Source organism: Brugia malayi (assembly GCF_000002995.4).
Source record: "Brugia malayi strain FR3 genome assembly, contig: Bm_v4_Chr1_scaffold_001, whole genome shotgun sequence".
Taxonomy (NCBI): Eukaryota; Metazoa; Nematoda; class Chromadorea; order Rhabditida; family Onchocercidae; genus Brugia; species Brugia malayi.
In genome coordinates this window covers 7,703,529-7,723,302 of record NW_025062475.1, presented here as the reverse complement: position 1 = coordinate 7,723,302, position 19,774 = coordinate 7,703,529, and the positions used below count along the sequence as shown (strand labels likewise).

Genomic DNA, 19,774 nt, shown 5'->3' with positions numbered 1-19,774 from the left:
ATTGGTCGAAAACAATGGTACATCCATACTTATATTGCAACCCGACTTCGCACCGGCAAGTATTACAGACTCATCAGATCATAAAACTTCACTTCAAAATATAAAGCTGATTTCATATCAGAGCTAAACTATTTCGGAAATGCAAAAACCGACCAACACAACTGTTCAACAAGATTTGTGTAACAGGTAGATATGAAGCAAATTTTAGAACAGAAGTAAGTCGAGTGATAAGGAATGTCATACTATTATTCAATTAATAAAAAAAAAGAAAACTCTGCTTGCGTCCCTGGATAGAACTTTAAACTTGGAAGCGCCCAGTATGAATGATGATTGAAGTTGTAACTTATTATACATGAATTATTTACAAGAGTAATTCCAAAACAAACGGCAGTGGAAATTTCGCCCAAATAGAATGCACTTTATATCGAAGCAAATAAGAGAAAAGTACCAGCGAAAAGTGAAGATATGAAAATTTGGTAAAATTTTATAAGAATTTATGCGAACGCAAAACTGTTTCATGACGATAGTAAAGGTGAGCAAAAAAGATTAGAAGAGTGTAGATGATTGTGTTGACTAATATAATCTATAATTATAGAAATAATATATTGTATGCTTCCATGCGTGGACGAAATCCTCACCGAGCAAGTGGAGAACGCGGGGCAGCAGCCGCTGCTGGGTCAACTATTTCTTTCGCTCTACGCTCCCATTCTCCGAAGTTCATATGTAACTCATCAGTATTCTTCAATACAATTGGATCAGGCTCACCATATTTAGGCGGATTGGCATTTGGATCATATCTGAAGAAAATTTTTCACAGAATCTTTCTCTCTTAACTCTGCTGACGTTCATGTTGGATATAATCTTACTCAGGGATATATACCTTTCGATACTTCATAAGTATTTTAAGAACCAAAAATGTGAAACATTATGTCATAAACCTAAATAAATTAGCAAGAACATTCAAATCTGAGGTTTTTTTCTCAAAAAAAAAAACAGTGTTACAAACCCAAGTTGGGCCAACATTGGTGCTATAGATGCCATTTCCTGTACAATATCCTCGCTAAACGTACCAACCCATTTAGTTAATGCATCCAGATTCACTGGTTTAATGACCTGATCGGTGGATCTTTCAACTCTAGAAACAATATCGCTTTTTTCAATACATCAAAAAAGCTTTTTCAATACATTTTTCAATACATTCCATGCTCTATAATATCAATTGCAAGAGATACATTTTAAATGAATATTTACACCCTAAGCTTATTTTTGAGTTCCTATTTTATTTCTTCAATTAGACAAATTAAATTAAATTTAATGTTAATCATCAAAATATTACAGCTGATAAATGCCCACAAAGTTCAAAACATTTACAGCCAATAAAATGAAAATCAAACAAAATTACTGCAGTTTATTGAAAAGAAGCAAAGAATACGGTAAAAAACAGAAATAATCATGTCCACTGAAACTATGCATAGAACAACAAAATGATTTTGAAGATCACCATCAAACATTTTTCGTGTTTCTAACATATCATGCTTTAGATTTCGCGGTACTCAGTCATCGAATAAAACATTAAGACTTATCTAGAACATAAAAAAAATAGGATGGAAAAAAAAAAAAAAAAACATACTTTGACAACGAAATATCTTTACCGATCAGTTTGTCGTGGTGAAGTACTAAATCACTCCATGGAATATCTAGGAAATTAAGAACATGACGCAACTGTTGTTCCGGATGAAGTACCAACTGCTCATAATAAACAGTTAAGCATCGTTTTTGGCCTACTGTTTTACATTGCTGCAAAGTGAATTTATTAAAAATTAAGTATAAGCTTTATACCAAATGTGCTGTTCATCTCTTTTTTAATTAGACTTTATATTAAATTTCTATTTCACTGACTTTTGGCTTCGTATTTGATCTTGAATCAAAATGCCTGCATTGTTTCAAAAAAACTTTTTAAGTACAAACTCCGTGAGTCTTGGAGAAGTACTACAAACTCAAAATTAATTTCTACTTCAACAATTAGACAAAAAAAGAAATTGCATAAAGGCTATACCTCATACATTGTCTTGATGGCGTGATTCCATTTATCCAAACACTGTCTCGGATCGCTAAGGTCGAAACCTGTAATGGTTACCTGACGAGATATGATAGAATGAACAGTCGCACGGCCATCTCTTATCATCAATAAAAATTTGCTGTTTGGGAATAGATGAGCAAGATATTCTGCTGACTTCATCGTGAAAGGATCCTTATTGCAAAGTCTTTCAGCAGGTTCACCATGACCTGCTATTACCTGAAAAACCACAAACGTCCTCAGTTCCAACAACAAAAAACATTACCAAAATTGAAACAGTAAGCAACCTACTTGTAATATAAATGATGAGATAGCGTCATTGATTACTTCATCAGTGACACCCGCTTCTTTTAATCGATTCCATTCCTTTTGGCTCTTTTTCCATTGTGTCCTAAGTCCCAGAATGCGTGGTATTACACGTGTCTCTTCACCACTATAATTAAGATTATCTAACTAGGTAGCATTATCGGTTGTTTTGTTAAGTGAGGAATATTATTAAATTAAGATACAGTCAACTGTGATGGTCATGACCAAGGGATACATACAATGACCAACCATCGCACGGAAGGATGTGCATCCAACATAGCACGAATCAGTGTTGTTCCCGATCGTGGAACACCTCCTAAAAAAAAATATATATATATATATATATATAAGACTATTTTATTATAAGAGCATAGATTTATTTCCCAGATAAAAAATGGCAACTGGAATGATGTTTATGACAACAGGATAACAACAAGTTTAGTGAAACTGTATTGCATTGATCACGAGCTGATGCAGTATTCCTCTACACACCTGTAAGTTATACTTTCTTCTAATATAATAGGTTATCCGCAAAACCTAAAAGACTCTCACGAAAACGCTTAAAATAAGAAACTGGGACAAAAGTCGTTAAGGATCAATGAAGATTTCGATCACTAAATTCTGCAGCTAATTAGAAAGATATACTAGTGGAAGAAAGAAGGTAAAAGAATAGTTCAAAGCTGAAATATGAAGAAGAAAAAGATATATGGTAAGTCACTCAAAAGACTAAACAATTTCCACTACTGTATCCTAAAAACAAAGACTTGGGGAATATAAATCAATAAGAAAACTAACCAATGAAAATGAGTGGTGAGTATTTCGACAAATTACCCATTTTTTGTCCGGGTAATATGACAACATTATATCGAACTACACTGAAGGCAGAAAATAGTGCAGAAGCCGAAATTAGCATATATAGAACACAACCCATAAGTACAACAATTAAAAGTATTGTCCGAGCCCGTCCTCTCATCAACATCGCCGATAGGTTATGCTGTAAATTACGTCTCCATAGCAAACCTAAAACAGGAATATTTACATTTTATCCGTATTACAACACTAATATTGGATGATTAAATAATGAATGACTAAATCTACAATTAATTTTGCTTGTTGATTTCAATTCGCAGTCGATAATAAATATATTTCTCATCAGATTAGTATGCTTCGCTACGAAACAAAACAAGAAAAAGATTAGTACGAGAGAGTTCCTTATGCCTCAGCTTAAAAAGCATAGCTTAACACGCATATAAACTGAAACAATCTCATTGTTAAGACTATCGCCAAAACTACCATTTTCACCAAAATCAGATATTAATTTAGTCTAAGTAGTTCGTCTTTGACGTCTACATATTTAGTCATACAAACAATAAATGAATTGCCCCCTTTTCATCTTATAAATGAAGAATTGAAGACTGAATATTCTTATTCTGCCAAAATATTTTTTAACCGAGCCATAACTATCCTTATAAATCGTCAAAAACAGTAATTAGTAATAGATCCAAATTACAACCCGCATGAAACAGAATCACACAATTAAATGAATAAATGTTTGAAAATTTTGGTAATAATCATCTATTTCTTCCTCTTCCTTAATACCACTTTCTCAATTACCTCAATTACAGCCCATTGCAAACAAGCTATTCTCATCAATATTCGAATATGTGCAGATTCAGGTCGTCCTATTTTTTGTTCATTTGTGACAGAGTATTTCATATACAGAAATAAAGGATTTTGATACGGTCAGACATATTAAAATCAAAACTTCTTATTAAGTCCACTGTCATTCTAGATGGCAGCTTAGTAAATCTTCCTCTATTTAAATTCCTAATAAAAGAAACTCACAACCCATGATCATCTGCAATTACTTCAACTAGTCAACCAAATTCTGTGAAGATAAGGATGGAAAACTTTGTTCGACCACTGAATTTTTCATGTCCTTCTTTCTCATTCCAAATATAACACATGCAAAAAATTGACCTTATCTTATTCTTACCACGTTCTTTTGCAAACATACCAATGCCAAACATACGAAACAAATAAAGCTTCGCTACATCAGTTTAAAAGAAAACTAAAATTTATGAGAATTGAAAGAAACTCAAATAACTAGAAAATGAGATAAACATATGAACAGAAATCTTATAGTACAATTTTCTTCTTAAAATATAATGAAAATTTAGAGTATAATATAATAAAAAAGATGGAAACGATATGAACACACAAAGAATTTGAAAGACAATTTTTTTTTTCTGAAAATATGTGGACTAGAATTTTGAAAGTAGTAATATAAGTAACTAAGCAAATAACGCATTTATATATTTGTTTATCTCCCAGTTTATTTTAAAAAATATAATGCTTTTCTCGTTTAAAATTGCCTCCGTCTAAAAATAGAAAGAAAGGAATGCGTGAGAGACACAACCTTACCGAAAATTTCTCTACAGTTTCAAAAAGCTTCTGAAAGTCATTCGTTTTAATGAATATTAGAAAAACAACTATTTCGTCATCAAATTTAAAATTAAAATGACACGATTTAAGCAATCTTTCCATCCCTAAACACATGGTGATAGATTAGCCAGTACTCGTTTTCATATCATCTAAAAGAAGTATTAGTAGTTTGACAAATAATTTTCGATCATTTTATTGATTGATCAGAACTGTTGTTTAGCATCTGCAGCATCAAACCTAAGAACCACTATTTTTTCAGTTCTTCAGGAAATAATATCTAGTTAAAAGCTACTTCTCAACATTACAATCAAAAATGGATGGAAACAATTTACTTTTAACATCAGGCCATCGACATAATTGTCGCGACATTCACATGCCCAGAAACGCCAACAAATCAGTTCAGCTGTTGTCGTCACTGTGGTTGTTGGGAATGATGAGACACAAATCAATTCGATGTGATGATTATCATGTATGCCTGCAACGACATCATTAAAAATTCATCAACAACTATTATTATTATTGCGAGAGCGAGCGAAGCCTTACAACAGTTGATTCCATCGATCAGATTAGCTAAGTTTTCACCGGAAATGACTTACCAATATACATCTTTTTTTACGACAGGAAGAGAAAAAATTCAGTGCATTTCTTTTAATTTTTTATTTCAAACTTTTTAAGAAACTAAACTAACAGAGAATCATGAATACTAACAAAGTTATTTGTTAAAAGTGTAATTTAATGATTAAGAATTCATTTGGAAATGATTCCGACAATGACTTCCCAGAAATGACTCTCAGGTATATATCTTACACATACTTAAAAACTTCTTATTCTTATGCAGACTTAAATGGTGAGAGAGCACCTATCACAAATGACGTCAATTTTCCATTCTGAGAAAGACTGAATGAGATTTAAAGCAAGTGGAGAAAAAAGAATGAAATTTAACCTGTCGATAGTTTTAGTGAATAACACAATTAATTGCACCTTTGAAGGTTTTCTGAAGATCTCGTTCTCGCATGCAAGAATGTCTACACTGTAAAATATCAATAAGTACACTTTTTTCCGCTTAGCGATTTTTTGAACAAGGGAAAAAGTTTCTACAAATCTACAACAGTGCAAGCATGGAACCTGATCGGTTTCCAACGACCAGAAGCTTCGTCATATCTCAGTAATAACGTGACAGCAAACTGATAACTTCAATCAGTTATTAATAGCTCAGAAACTAACTAACTTGACTATATATTTTCTTTTACAGTGTTTTGCTTTGTTCAGCTGTTACTGTTTTTAATCTATATTGGTGCAAAAATATCTAACTATCAATGATGGAAAACATCCGCCATAATGAATTTGGATGAAACTGAAAACGTAAATATTTATCAAACAGTGGGAAAGAGATGACATGGAACAGAGTGTGTATTCATATAAGAACTATCATGACGGCAAGACAAAAGCAGAAACAATAAAGAAGAATAAATTAAGAAGAAAAACAGAAAAAGGAGATAACTAGGAAAAAAGGTATTGCAGTTAGCAAATAATCCATGAAAGAGGAAAACAATAATGTGACGTCAACAATTTATTATCATGTATTTGTATCCCATTCCTGACAAGGGATAGTCCCAAATGTGTACGGACGTGGTAGAACTTGATGTATCAATGGTGATTCCTAGATAACCTTCATTTCCATCCTAAAACATGTTTCTTTTTTTTGAAATCAAGCAAAGAAGATTAAAAAAAGACATGGCTTCTGTCTTTTTTTACTATTAGAAACGAATTTTCTCATAAAATTCGTCATAATTAGCTTTGCATCATTTAAACTAAAGCTATATTCTTCTCATTCCTGAAAAAAATAAAGATATCCAGACCAGCAATAAACAAATTTATTGCCATCAACAGCACAAAAGCTTCTTGTCATTTTTTCATGTGATCAAACATCGAACCACAAGCACAGATAAAATTAAAGCGTGAATAAGAACTAAAACAAGTGTTTGAAGACAAATGATATGTCTAATTTGTGAACACAACAGAATGGATGGCCTAAAAAGAAATATACATGAGATTCTCATCCATTAACTGACCTACACAGCACATAAAAATTCATCTTTAAAAGTTTTTAAAATGAAAACCAACCTACTAACAACACATAAAAAAATCCATCTTTCTCCACCAAAAAAGGCATAACTAATGTATATATGACCAAAAATTTATCCAGTGCGAACAAGTACCGCTAATTTAGTTTTAAAATCGGATCTACAACCAAAATGTATTATAACTGCTTACCATTTCCGAAGTTTTATCCAGACACTTTTCAGCATTACCTTTCGAATATACACTAGATACTTTGAATGACTTTTATTTAAATCTACAAAATAATGGACGCAACTAATTAATAAAAAAGTATTTAAGAGCGAATAAAAACGAAGGATTGAAAGTGGATGTCTCAAACTTATCCAGAAAATTTATACAAGATACTGTCACGTATGGGTGGAATTATTAACGTGAAACCTTCTGTACTGAATAAGCATGAATTGAATAAACAGACCTGCACTAAATCTGTACTGAACAGACCGTTACAAATCACTGCTTCCCAATAAATTCATCTATTCTGTCTTAAATAGCTGTACATTACCAACTTTCTCTCAGAAAAATTCCAAGTAATGAACACTTCGCATGTGCATTTAAACCATAATTAAAAGCTCCATTCCATTCTACAAGGCACATAAGTACTAATCTATTCGTCAGCTTCATAACCAAATAGTTAACAACCCAGTCTGAAGCAATTAGTAAGTCTGTGAAACTCGTGGAAATTCATTCCACATTTGCAATAAATCGTCCATAAATATATAAAATGAAACAAGCAAAACGAAAAACTGTACGACTAGAGCCTAAAGAATCCTATTTTCGTTCTCTTTAACTAAAGACCTGTTAATAAAAACGGTGGATCTTTTGTCGACATATTTCTTCTACTAATTATTTAAGCTACATAATAAATTAGTTGAATTTCATATAAGATAATCATAAAAATCTATCTTCCTGAAAAAATGTTTTATGAACCATAAAATCACCAAAACAGTTACCGCTGTGCTCAATAATATTTACTGAAGAAACATATTATATACTGCGATGATAGAGTTAGAATTGTTCTTGCATTTGTTATAAAGAAAAGAAAGTAATATTCAGAAAGACATAATCATTAAAAAGGTCAAGTATTACCTATAAATCCAGGAAATAAATCTACGTCCAAAACAGGTGTGTGCCGCATTTCTTTAACCTCTTAAAGAAAAAACTTTAAAGAAAAAACTTTAAGAGGTTAAAGAAATGCGGCACACAAAAAAATAAAACCGATAAAATGAAACAGGCAACAAACATACGAATATCCATCATGATCCATAGCCATGTTTTTAAAACCTAGTGTAGCTATCAATGACCTATTTAAGTAATCAAAATTAGAAGAAAAATTTTTAAAAATGAAAATCGATTACAATATAACTGAAACCTTATATTTCTAAGTTTTTACAAGTAACGTTGAACGAAAACAGGAAAATTAGGCAATGACATATTCTCAAAAAATATTGCACAAGAAATTTCTTCAAAAAAATTTTCGTTTCCACTGCAACACAATAAAAAAAGACCGAGTAACAAGAGAAGATCCAGTATTTCGAACTTATACTTGATTCATCATAAGTCACACCACTCCATTTTCCAAATTCCTATTGCTTCCAGCACCTACACCCGTGATGCAGAAAGCATAAAATATTATACACCATTTATCTTTCAACAATGAACAGATTTTTTTATAAATGAGAAAGCGGAAGTCAATGGAATATTCTTCATTCGGAATTTCATTCATCTTTAATCTAAATGACAAAGAAATAACGGACAAATAATACAAGCAAAATAAACTCGGCAAATATTTTTTGCAGGTGAAATAAATTCTCATGTTAAAGGAAGAATAATGATCAAAAAGGAAATTACGAGATAAATTTTAGATTCTATAAACTATACGAATTTACAGACTAAACATAGAAAGTAAACACTAGCAATTACTTCTTTATCAGAAAAAAGAGGACATACATATATCATGTCAAATAACTTTAAAAAACAACTAATACAATGGACAATTAACGCTATTTTTTCACAACTTACCATAGGACAATTTTAGAACTTTATTTCATCAATTCCTAACAGCTTTTACATAAAGTTACACGAGCACTTTAGCTGGAATTATAAATTGCTATACAAATTTATCAGTTCGAGAAATGGAATCAGAATGAACTTCAAGCTGCTGCTTTCTCTGAAATTCAGGATAATGTTAATAACACATAGCATGTAAAATATCATTAAAAGCGATGATCTATTCTGTGCTTTTAGTGAAAGAGAATGCAGTCGTAGGCTATTGAAAACAGCAAGTAGCACATTCATTCAAAAATGCAGTAGTTTCAGCAGTACACAATAACTCATAATGCTATATACGTTAAATGTGTAAAAGTAAAGTGCGTCTAAAAGTGAACAAATATTAGTTAAGTATGTTGATGTCACTTGAGTTTTAAAAACTAGCAACTCTCTCTAGAAATATGTTCCAGAACAAAAGATATAACCTCTTTTAACGACGCTTCATCGTCCGAATTGCTAATTTCTCCAAGAACAAGAGCTTCCACAGGGACTGAAGAAATGTCCACTCTCTTAGTATCTTCCTCAGGAGTAACAATCTAAAATTTGTGAAGGAACGAAATTTATAAACATGAAAATCCGATTCTCCTTATAACAGTATGCGAGAATGTATAATTACACTTACTTCCCATCTACTAGAACTAGCTTCGATATCAGCTCTTAAAAGACGTTTAAGTTCACGTTCAACCTCAGGTGCGTCCATATATTTCTTCTTTTTCGTTTTACGGAAACGTCGTTTCCTCACACTTTTCATTGGTGGAGTGACTGAAAAGAATTGCATAAGTATTAGTGAAGATCTGTTCTAGCATATTCTCTCCAGTATTATCTTATTAAAATATTTCCAAATTAAAAAAATTATGAAGAAAGAAACTGACGTCCATGAGGCCACTGCCATATTCTATCACGTTTCGATTTCGACGTATCACTCTGAAGTGATGTTTCTGTGATAGGTTGCAAATTATCCGAACAGATCATAATTTGAGATGCATCAGCGACTTTGTAAACATTTTTTTTATCGATAGTTTTCATCACCTACAAATGAAGGCTATTTTAATTTGAAAAAGCTACGATTTCAATAAGTTTTGTTAGCGATTTTGGTTGCTTTTTTTATATTCACATGTCAACAGATGTACGCTATAAAAAGAAAACCAAATGACTGTTAAGGACATAGTTTTCAAACGCACATTTACGACAAAAGCATACATACATGTACTTACTTCTGTATCAGCTTGATTCATCATGTGAAATTCCATTATAGCCTTACCACCCTTCTATGACATGTGCAGCAGTTTATCTTGTTCTTACAATATGCCATTTGAGAATAACTAACTTCAACAATACAAGGTAGATCAAACAACTTTGCAGACATGATTTGTTGCTGAAATTGTATGGTTGCATTTCGCATATCTGGCTGGAACCCAATAGCAAGTTCACTATCGCCAGATTCATCAATCATCTTCCCTGCAATAGACTGCTTCTCCATTTTTTTTTTTTTTTTTTTCAAAAAAATAGTATTACTGACTAGAAAAGAAGGCAGTAATAGAACTCACTGACTTTTGCAGCTATATTGTCAGGAAACCTGAGAATAATGTGGTTCTCCCAGTCCTGTACTTCTTCTGCTACATCAACAACACGCTGCGGTACCTTTTTGGCCAATATTCTGGATGATCCCGCTGACATTGCATAAATGCGTTCTCTGCTAAAGTTTGCTTCATACGATGTAGATAGACACAAGCACTAACCAAAATGACGATCTAGACCTACTCACATCCTCACTTTTCATTTACTCATGGAAATTATAAGCAACAAGCTAGCAGACGACCACCCCAACATAATTAAGAAGCTGTGCGCGCTCCCTTCCCCTCCCACTCCGTTTCTCAATAGCGCCCGGTGTAAATAGCGGTTGAGCGGATGGCCGATGAGTGACAAATTGGAGAGGATCATTGCGACTGGTTGGTGCAGTTGCAGGTAGAAGATGCATGCAGCGTCGTGCTCAGTGAGCTCACAGTCTCGTGAAGCATTAGTAAGAACACTAGGAAATGGCTCACTTCTGTGCATCATTTGTAACGTACAGGTTGGCCCTGTCTTCTTACTTTATCACTTAGCAATCTTCGAAGGTACTCCTATTCATCTGGAGTAATAAGCTCATAAGGCAATTTATTAAGTTTTTGAAGGTGAAGAGCAAATTATGGATAGCTCATTCAAACGGTCGAAAACACCGCGAAAATGTTATCAGTTTCAAAAAGGCAGCAACGGCCAGTGCAACTTTAATGAAACGAAACTCCAATGAGTCAACCACGTCTCTTTCGACTGCACCTTTGAAAAAAATGAAAGGTTAACGCGTCCTCCTACTTAGTTTGCTTTCGCTAAGACGTTGGGTTCTTTAACTTTATTTTTTGCAGTGGTGAAGGAGCCGACTTCAAAAGATTTTAACGAAAGTACTCCTTGGGAGAAAGATTCTACGTCAAAAATAATTGGAAGTAATACGACATATAATCAAACGAAAAATATTATCGAAGGAGTGCCTGAAGGTTTCTTCGAAGATGAAAAACTGAACAGCAGAGTAAGCTAACATCGCAAATACACTGTTTTTATTTAAAATTGAAGCTAAGTTTAGAAACAGAACGAATGCATCTTTATTCAAGATGCATCATTCTTGAGTAATACATAACTCAACTAGAATTTATACTGTCTTCATTTCAACATATATATATATATATAATTCTGATTTTGAGAACAGCAGTCTCGAGCATTTCATGCTTTAAAATTCCTACTTTAAGACTACATTTGTATGCTAATGGACATATTACCAAACTACGATATATTTCAGGTTATTGACACCATTGAAAAGCAGGCAAATATCGAACAACAATATGCAGATTTCATAAGAGAGTTAGATGACGCAAAACATGAAGAAGAGCACCGTGAAGAAAATGAAGAGCATATAGTGGCTGTTGAGCATGATATTGAACTCATTGATGAGCAGGTGCGTCATTGTGCTGACAATCTATAATCCCGAAATTTTGTTTCTCTTACATCTCATAATACTTAGAATTCCATAAATTGGTAGGAATATATGCTTAACCTTCTTTTCTTTTGCAGATCGATCAATGGAAACGAGTAAATCGGTTAGAGCTGCGACGAGATAAATTGTATAGTACAGTAGCTGAAAAAAGTGGAAGAAATACCGAACCAATAATGGGGCAGATGAGCGATGATGACTCTGATATTGATCTTACTGGTTGGAGGAATAAAGGCATTTGATTTCATAAGTTTAATGTATCTGATTAGGGTACTTATCCAGATGTTCTTTATACTACATCTTTGATCAAATCATTGAGGATTTATATTGTTAGGCAGGAAAACTTCAGATAATCTCTACACGAGACAGTGATTGACAGCTATTTTAATAGGATAATAAAGTTCTGCTGTCAGCAAAGTCTTTATGGCAGTTGCGAAGTGGTGAAATCTTCTATTAAAAGAAAAAAATTTATTTTGTTTGTAGTGCTAATTCCTGAATGTTCTACCTCCACCGCTAATAAATTTTGATGTTAATATGATTTCAAAATAAAAGGTAGCTTCTGGATGCTCCAAAACTCCAAATTCATTATTCAAAATTTTCTGTTTGATTCATAGTTTTCATAAAGTCCAGAAATGGCAACAATAACAATATACACAGCACTAAATGTTCAAAGGAGATCGAAAAATGGCCACAAATAAACTTGGACCTCGCAAAAAAAAACTCCCATTCCAATATCCTTATGAAGTATTTTGGAAACAAATAGGTATTTTCGAATATATCACCCAAATATATTTCGTTATGTTTTATTGCCATGGTTGTAGTATCCAATTTCAGCAATACAATGAGAAACTTGGACAGTTGGGGATAAGTAGCTGAGTACTTTGTTCCCATTGGACGGCGTATGAAATTATAATACTGCTACTCATGTAAAAGGATGGAATTAATCGCTCAAGATTTCTCCGTCGGATAACTCGCTTTCATCAACGGGTGGTTTTGTCGCTTTTTGTTGTTTCAGTGGTGATTTTGAAGAGGGTGATGATTTTCGAGATATATGTGAAGTGGGTGACTTTAACCGAGTAGGACTACGCCGTCGTGGAATCTTTTCCTCAGGAGGTGAGTATCGTCGTTGTATCGGCTTACGTTTCTCATCCCATTTCCGGGGTGGAGAATAGCCACGCATCAAAGGCATTGGTAGTTCAGTCCGAGCTAAAGGCGCAAGGAGTTCTCGTTTTTCTCTCCGTTCCTGAGTAGGTCCTCCTTCTAACTGTGCTTTCCTTTCTTCTAGTGCTCTGAAAATTAAGAAAAAATTCTAACTATATTACGTGATGATTAACTTATGAATATTTGGGATAAAGGCTGTCATTTTTAATCTCACACCAAGCAGACCATTTACCGCCTCATATTTTGCATTGCAGTAATTTCTCTTGCTAGAAGATTCATTTCGCTTTGCTGCGCCTCAGTTTCGACTAAGCGATTTCGCATTCGGAGTGCTAAGCGGACAAAAACAGCACGCAGATCTTCAATGCAGTAGTTTTCCAGATCTTCTTCCGTAACTTTCTCCATAATGTCCAACTCTAGGAAATAAATTAACTAAAAATGTTTCAAGAGATAAATTAAGTAGAAAATATTGGATCTATGGATTTCTTAGAAATAGTAAAGATGACTGCACTACGTGTTACTGTTATTGCTTTACAAAGAAATGACATTTTATGGTTACTTACATCATCCACTACTTTCAGCAAAACAAGGTACATACCATCAACTATAGCAGAAAGTGTCGTTTCATTGATTGATATCAGTTTTGGTGCCAATTTAACTGAATTTGCTTGTGTCCAAAGTTCGCCATCCTTGTTCTGTTTTGCAAGTAACAAAAATGGATCTGTAATAAGGTGTGAAATTTGTTTGGCTTAAAAACAGTCTTTTAGTTTTCTAGTAATGGTTATGCATCAATTCTCCATAAACAACAAAGCTTACACAATAAAATCTAAATCATTGAATTTTGTAGGTTAGTGGTCTATAGTTAAATTTTATGATATTGATCTGATTACGAAAACCAAAACTGGAGAGCCGTAATTAAGACTATAAATAAACTGCATTAGCAAGCGACGTAGGAAACAATGTTTACTTGTCCAAAGCGCCGAAAAATTGTCAGAGTTTAATACATCAAACGGATAGATCGATACATAATTTTCAGCCGGTGATTCAGATCCAAGAACCTACAAGAATTACATGAGAATTGGAATTGTTGGCATATGTATGAACCCAATACATTACAGAAACGAACCGCTTCAACACCAATCTGTAGTTCGGGAAGTTGCTGCGGAAAAACTCCTCGTAACATAAATTCTCGCCTTATTTCCATCAAGATTAATCCTAATCGATTTCCACCAAGGTATGGTGGTCGAAATGCCAATGGACGAACTGTTGAGTCAAAAAGCTGCAACAAACTGCATTAAGCGAAGGCTATATTTATTAATATCAGCATTTGAATAAGATCAACACTTAAAAGTAAGTATCAGCCATGTGTTATTATTTGTAATCATTTGGATACAAGCAATTTCCAAATTTCAATAATTCACAGTTTCCAATGAACACAAAACTTTTTCAATTATATTTTATGCAGTCATCTCTAATTTATAAATCAGATGTTCATCTTGATGTCATTTAAAAGCTTGAACAATAAAGCAAACGAATAATTTTGATGTAATTTGCAAAATAACCTGTCTAGTATCGATATCAATTTGTGCTAACCACGCTCGTAAATCTCGTTCTCTCATACCAACAGTAAGCTCAGCTTCAAGCGATGAATACCTTGAGCAGTAAACCAACAGCGCATCTCCCGTATCTAATAATGCTCTCATGAGTGGGGGATGCTGTTCAAACATCATCATCAATGCAACTTTTATTGCACGCTGACGCTCATCCATATACCATCCCTGTAAATCACATTTCTATGCATATTTCTCAGAAAAAAAAAAGATGTTGGTTAAACACGTTGCTGCGACATACAAAATTATTCAGAATTTCAAGATAAATATTCAGAGACAAACAGTTAATAAGTAATATCAAAGAACCTAATGTTCGTCCATCATGACTGTGGCACACTATGTTTTTTGGTGGTGGGAAAAACTTTTGTAGACAATAAAAAGTATAACTTTCGATTAAAAAAATAGCAAAAATTTTATGAATTTCTTGATGTAAATGGAATTATTAAAATATTGCTTTCACCTGAACTTTGTCAAGTGTTGAGTTACTTAATTCAATTGTAGTGTTCATCCTATACCAACATTCTGTACTGTGCATACTTTCATTTATATAAGCAGCCTCTTCTGTACAGATGTTGAAATACCTGAAATAAGATAGCATCAAAGATAACTAAGCACATAATTTCCCTTTACCACATTAAGCATCTAACTAAATTATACAGCTGGGACTTCTTGAAAGCGTCCCTGAAATCACTTTTAATGTAGATCTCCCATTGAATTCCTTCTTTAGCAATTTAAGAATGAAAATAAATGTCCAAAGTTTATTTCAACATTTTAATTTAGTTAAGAAATCAATGAAGAGAAAAAAGCTGTAATAATTGCTTCTCTACCTTATAGCTTGCTTAGCTATGTAATGAGCTGGTGAAGGTAATGTTTCGGCTGAATTCGGTAAACGAATCTGTGCTGGATATAAAAAATGAAAAACACTTTCCGCTGTGAAACAAATCATGTGGGCTGACAATAAAGTCCGTAATTCCATTGCTGTTGCTAGCGGTGACACCAATGGAATACGATTTTGTGTCAACGACAAGGCGGCAAATTTAGAACGCAGCTCCATCAATAAAAGTCCTGTCTTATTTCCCTAAAATTAGAATAAGTTTGATTTTTTATCGCAAAATTTCATTTCTTTTTTCGTCTTAATGAACATACTTAAATATAAATGAGTAAAACAAAATCCGAAATGACTTCAGTAACAATTAAGTGGAAACAAGCAGACGACATTATTTGTCAACGCGACTGGAACGTATTTATTGCTGTAATCACCAGTACAGTATTTCTCAGAGTATTAATAGTCGCTCATTTAGTACTTTATACTACAAAGAAGAAATATTGTATGATATTTCTGACAATGAAACAAACTCTGATATGGGAAAGAGCTGATGGAGGTTTTGTTCGTTCAGTCATCCAATCGATGATTGTGCTCGGAAGAATGTATCGTTTCGTCAATAAATGTTGTAGTTCGAATTCGTCTGCTGTAGATGCCCATGATTTATTACTTTCTGTAGTATCAATCAATAATGCATGCCCAGTGGAAAGCAGTAACTGTTGTAGAGCCTCATTCTTCGTCATCTGTCAAAAAAAAAAAAAAAATGAAATAAACGGGAATTGTGCTACATCATAAAAGTTTTAAAGATATGAAGAAACCTTATGTTTCATAGCAGATTGACGCCATCGATCTAGACGACCCATCTTTGAATCCACTGCTCCATCACTAAGCTACAAAATGTTGGAGTGAAATAGGAATTCAAAAACTCAGTGATGTATATCTGACTAAGTGCCAGGATGCAAAACTATCAGTACTGTCAAAAATCCAACCACATAAAACAAATTGCTAAGTCAAATAAAGCTATATATAATACTGTGCAGAAAGTAGACCCTGTTGAACTTTAGCCTATCTCTTAAAAAGACAATAATAAAGTTAACAGGACATAAAAAAACATCACTTAACAACTATTGATAATGTAACAAAAGATTATGATAATACCTTTTGTTGTTTGAAAACTCTTCTGGCAACAAGCGAAACATCTGCTGGATGTACAGTAGTTCGGATTTTTTCTACAGTTAAAAGAAATATTAAGGGAGTTATTTAAACTGCAATTCGCAAAATGATTATTTGAAATCGAATTATTTCAATATTCTTGACTCACCAATACATTTATCGTCGAGGCGAAGAGCGTCAAAAAGCCTTTGGTAAGCATAGTGTTCCACTGATCTGTACTTTTCCCCTTTCATATCAAAAGGTAGTGCGTAATAATTACTCAGAGGTCGGAAAATGCCCTGAAAAAGAAAAGTATAAAAAATCTGCAGCTTATTTCAGTGGAAATCACTACTAGTAGTAAAAGACAGCAACGAATTTACTTGAAGTGAAAGGACCAAATCAGACGTAGTTGTTTTTACTGTGTCACCATTTTGGTCAGTTGAAATACCATCCACTTCGATGGACTGCGTGCTAAGTAAAGAGGCCCGTTTTTTTTCAGATACCTCATATCTGAAAAATCATTGTGAAATGAAATCATTATGGAAATAACGTAATTACTAGAAATGAGCAAATGATTTGAAAAAAAGATACAGCTTGTTTATGGAACCCTGTAATCAGCTTTTTATTCCACAGTTATTAATAACAGCTAGAGTAAAAAAAAAAAAAAATATTACTTTAAGCCAGTTTTCTGCATACCAAAAAACAAGCCTCACAACTAACAATGAAACAAAATAAGTTACCTTAACCACATAAGGAAATATCCCAGCTGATTATGTCCCAGCTGTGGTGGTCGACCCCTTTCATTCCGCATCCAATGTCCCAACATCGCAGCATCAACTTTCTCCTTCCCCATCCAATCAACAAAGGTATCCTCATCCATACCAATTCCAAGTTCACTGTCACGTGCATCACAAACAATCAACAATGCGTCCTTCGTATCCATCAAAGCTTTTTCGAAAGCTTAAAGTTAAGATTATGTATCACCAATAATCATTATTATGCCAGTATAATATGTCAAACAATTCTCAAATTAAAGAATCATTTTTTCAATTTCAGCTTTCTTTTTCTACCTGCATCTTGCTCCACTCGTATCCTCAGTCCTTGCATTGTATACGATTGACGACTTGTTTGCAAATAATTGGCCAGAGAATTCATATCATGTCCTGCTGGCATATTTTCTTGTAACAGTTGACGAGCCTTTAAGAAGTATGGCAATGAAAACTGGAAAGGGAATTGGAATAAAAGTGTGAAAAAAAGCACACCTTAACTGGAACATCAGCACTCGAAGTGCATAAAAGCTCTAAAATAAGTGCTTCATCTAAACCAAGCTGTGTGAGAATCATTGCATGAGCATAATGGTCAGCCGACGGATATCTGTAAATCAGAAACAGTATGACATATGGATTTTTATGGCCGATAAAAGCTAAATAAAATTTGCAATCTTCACCTTTTACCGCCATCGCTTAGAGTGTGACTATACCCACAGTGCAAAATATCACCCTCATTACCAATTAATATTATTTTGCCGTCGTCCATGTCGCTTCACAACAGCTTCCAAATCTAAAGATTAAAATATGAAAGCCGAATTTTATAGCGATTCCACTTATTGCAAAATTCAGTTTCAGTGTCAAGCTATACTTAAGGAACAGTCATGTAATATATCACTGAATCTTCTATTCCCACAGCATAGACTAATCAAGCAAATTTTTTTATAAACATGTGCAAGTCGACTTCCATGTATTCTGTACAAGAACCAAAATTATGGGATAGTGAAAAATTGAATTTTAAATTCAGCCTAAATTCAAAAAACTGAATTTCAAATCAAAAGTCCAATACAATATCCATCACCATAAATGAAGCTCCTTAGCATGTTATAACTATATGCTTTTTATCATATAAAAAAAGTATATTTATGTCAAAACTGTATGCTGATCATTACTTAGCTTTAAAGTATTTATTGTTGGTTAACCACTGAAAGTTATTTGTTTCCTCTATCACCATATTAAATGTAATTCGTTTTAGTCCATAGCAAGGCTAAGGCAAACATAATGCAATCACTGCTGCTATATATTTATTTCTGCAGATCATAGGACGATGTAGGAAAATCCGAAAATAGAAATTGAACTTATATCATAAGGCATCATAAAAAACACTTCTGTTTAAGACCATGAATACAAAAAAAAAAAAAAAAAAATAGAAAAAAACAAAGTGCAAAGGTATAAAAAACAAAAACAGCATAGAAATGTAAGACACAATATATTAAATTATATTCTATTACGTTCTCCAGTTAAATATAATGAAATTAGTGGCGGGCCAAGAAATATCAAAAAAAAAACTTCGAAATTAAAAAGTTGGCACGAAATCTCCAAATAGCTTCTTGTTATCATGGGACCATTACAAATCCAATTTTATAGCTCAGTGAAATGATACATATACATGCATTATTGAGAAACCATATTATTGAGAATAATTTTAAGCTTGAATATGGCATGCTTTTTGTATTAAAGGAGTGACGAGTACGCCAAGAATAGACTTGCAATACCTGATATGACATTGTGTTTAAAAGAACTTTTCTACAACGGCCTGAAAAAAATTCTTCACAGCATTACATAATTAACAAAGATGATCTCTAAATTGCTGTCATATGAAATGCTCTCCGCAGAGGAATCTTAGTTGTTGCAGATGCGGACGAAAATTTTCAGTACCACTGATGACTCTTTTCAATTCAAGAAAAGCATGAAATTTTCAATTTTCCAGTTTTTCCAATAAAACATATCATATGAATTTCTTATCCATTTATATAATTTAGTTCAGTAGAAGATAAACTGGTCTACTTACTCTAGATTTCTTTACTAACTGTTTAACTTCAGAAATAAATTTATAAACGCAATAATCTGAAAAATCACGCTTAAATTTTTTACTCTTGTGTGATAAGTGACCTACTATGTATTTCTTCAACAGTTTTTTGCGGAGAAAACTTAAGTACTATAGCACCAGTGACTGATAATTCCTCACTG

General features: G+C 33.2%; 4 protein-coding genes across 8 annotated transcripts; 1 reads left to right on the top strand and 3 right to left on the bottom strand.

Annotated features, from left to right (window-relative positions):
* Window positions 1-634: 634 nt before the first annotated feature.
* On the bottom strand, window positions 635-5,197 carry Bm7290 (Uncharacterized protein; the record flags this gene model as incomplete). Of its 2 annotated transcripts, XM_043076999.1 has the most annotated exons (8): window positions 635-797; window positions 1,007-1,135; window positions 1,631-1,797; window positions 2,057-2,296; window positions 2,369-2,510; window positions 2,633-2,699; window positions 3,179-3,403; window positions 5,161-5,197. In XM_043076999.1, the coding sequence occupies 8 exons, from the start codon at window positions 5,195-5,197 to the stop codon at window positions 635-637; spliced, it is 1,170 nt and encodes a 389-aa protein (XP_042932933.1). The 2 variants fall into 2 exon arrangements, with proteins under 2 accessions (XP_042932933.1, XP_001900419.1); XM_001900384.1 differs by lacking the exon at window positions 5,161-5,197 and having other exon boundaries at window positions 3,179-3,362.
* A 3,859-nt stretch (window positions 5,198-9,056) lies between these two features.
* On the bottom strand, window positions 9,057-10,672 carry Bm7291 (TAFII55 protein conserved region containing protein; the record flags this gene model as incomplete). Its single annotated transcript, XM_001902615.2, has 6 exons — window positions 9,057-9,116; window positions 9,421-9,531; window positions 9,618-9,757; window positions 9,868-10,024; window positions 10,323-10,453; window positions 10,543-10,672. 6 exons carry the CDS (start codon window positions 10,670-10,672, stop codon window positions 9,057-9,059), a joined length of 729 nt encoding a protein of 242 aa, XP_001902650.2.
* Window positions 10,673-10,967: 295 nt separating this feature from the next.
* Window positions 10,968-12,256, top strand: Bma-sel-13 (MGC20398 protein, putative; the record flags this gene model as incomplete). Of its 3 annotated transcripts, none has more annotated exons than XM_001902616.2 (5): window positions 10,968-11,066; window positions 11,167-11,326; window positions 11,395-11,555; window positions 11,823-11,978; window positions 12,095-12,256. In XM_001902616.2, the coding sequence occupies 5 exons, from the start codon at window positions 10,968-10,970 to the stop codon at window positions 12,254-12,256; spliced, it is 738 nt and encodes a 245-aa protein (XP_001902651.1). The 3 variants fall into 3 exon arrangements, with proteins under 3 accessions (XP_001902651.1, XP_042932931.1, XP_042932932.1); XM_043076997.1 differs by having other exon boundaries at window positions 10,968-11,089; window positions 11,190-11,326; XM_043076998.1 differs by lacking the exon at window positions 10,968-11,066 and having other exon boundaries at window positions 11,263-11,326.
* A 698-nt stretch (window positions 12,257-12,954) lies between these two features.
* Window positions 12,955-18,293, bottom strand: Bm2323 (Uncharacterized protein; the record flags this gene model as incomplete). 2 transcript variants are annotated; one of them, XM_043076995.1, is made up of 17 exons in its annotated part: window positions 12,955-13,303; window positions 13,408-13,588; window positions 13,771-13,893; window positions 14,140-14,230; window positions 14,299-14,451; window positions 14,735-14,950; window positions 15,243-15,363; window positions 15,610-15,860; window positions 16,139-16,348; window positions 16,424-16,495; window positions 16,764-16,834; window positions 16,927-17,056; window positions 17,138-17,267; window positions 17,498-17,717; window positions 17,828-17,954; window positions 18,020-18,131; window positions 18,205-18,293. In XM_043076995.1, the coding sequence occupies 17 exons, from the start codon at window positions 18,291-18,293 to the stop codon at window positions 12,955-12,957; spliced, it is 2,646 nt and encodes an 881-aa protein (XP_042932929.1). The 2 variants fall into 2 exon arrangements, with proteins under 2 accessions (XP_042932929.1, XP_042932930.1); XM_043076996.1 differs by lacking the exon at window positions 18,205-18,293 and having other exon boundaries at window positions 18,020-18,100.
* Window positions 18,294-19,774: the final 1,481 nt, after the last annotated feature.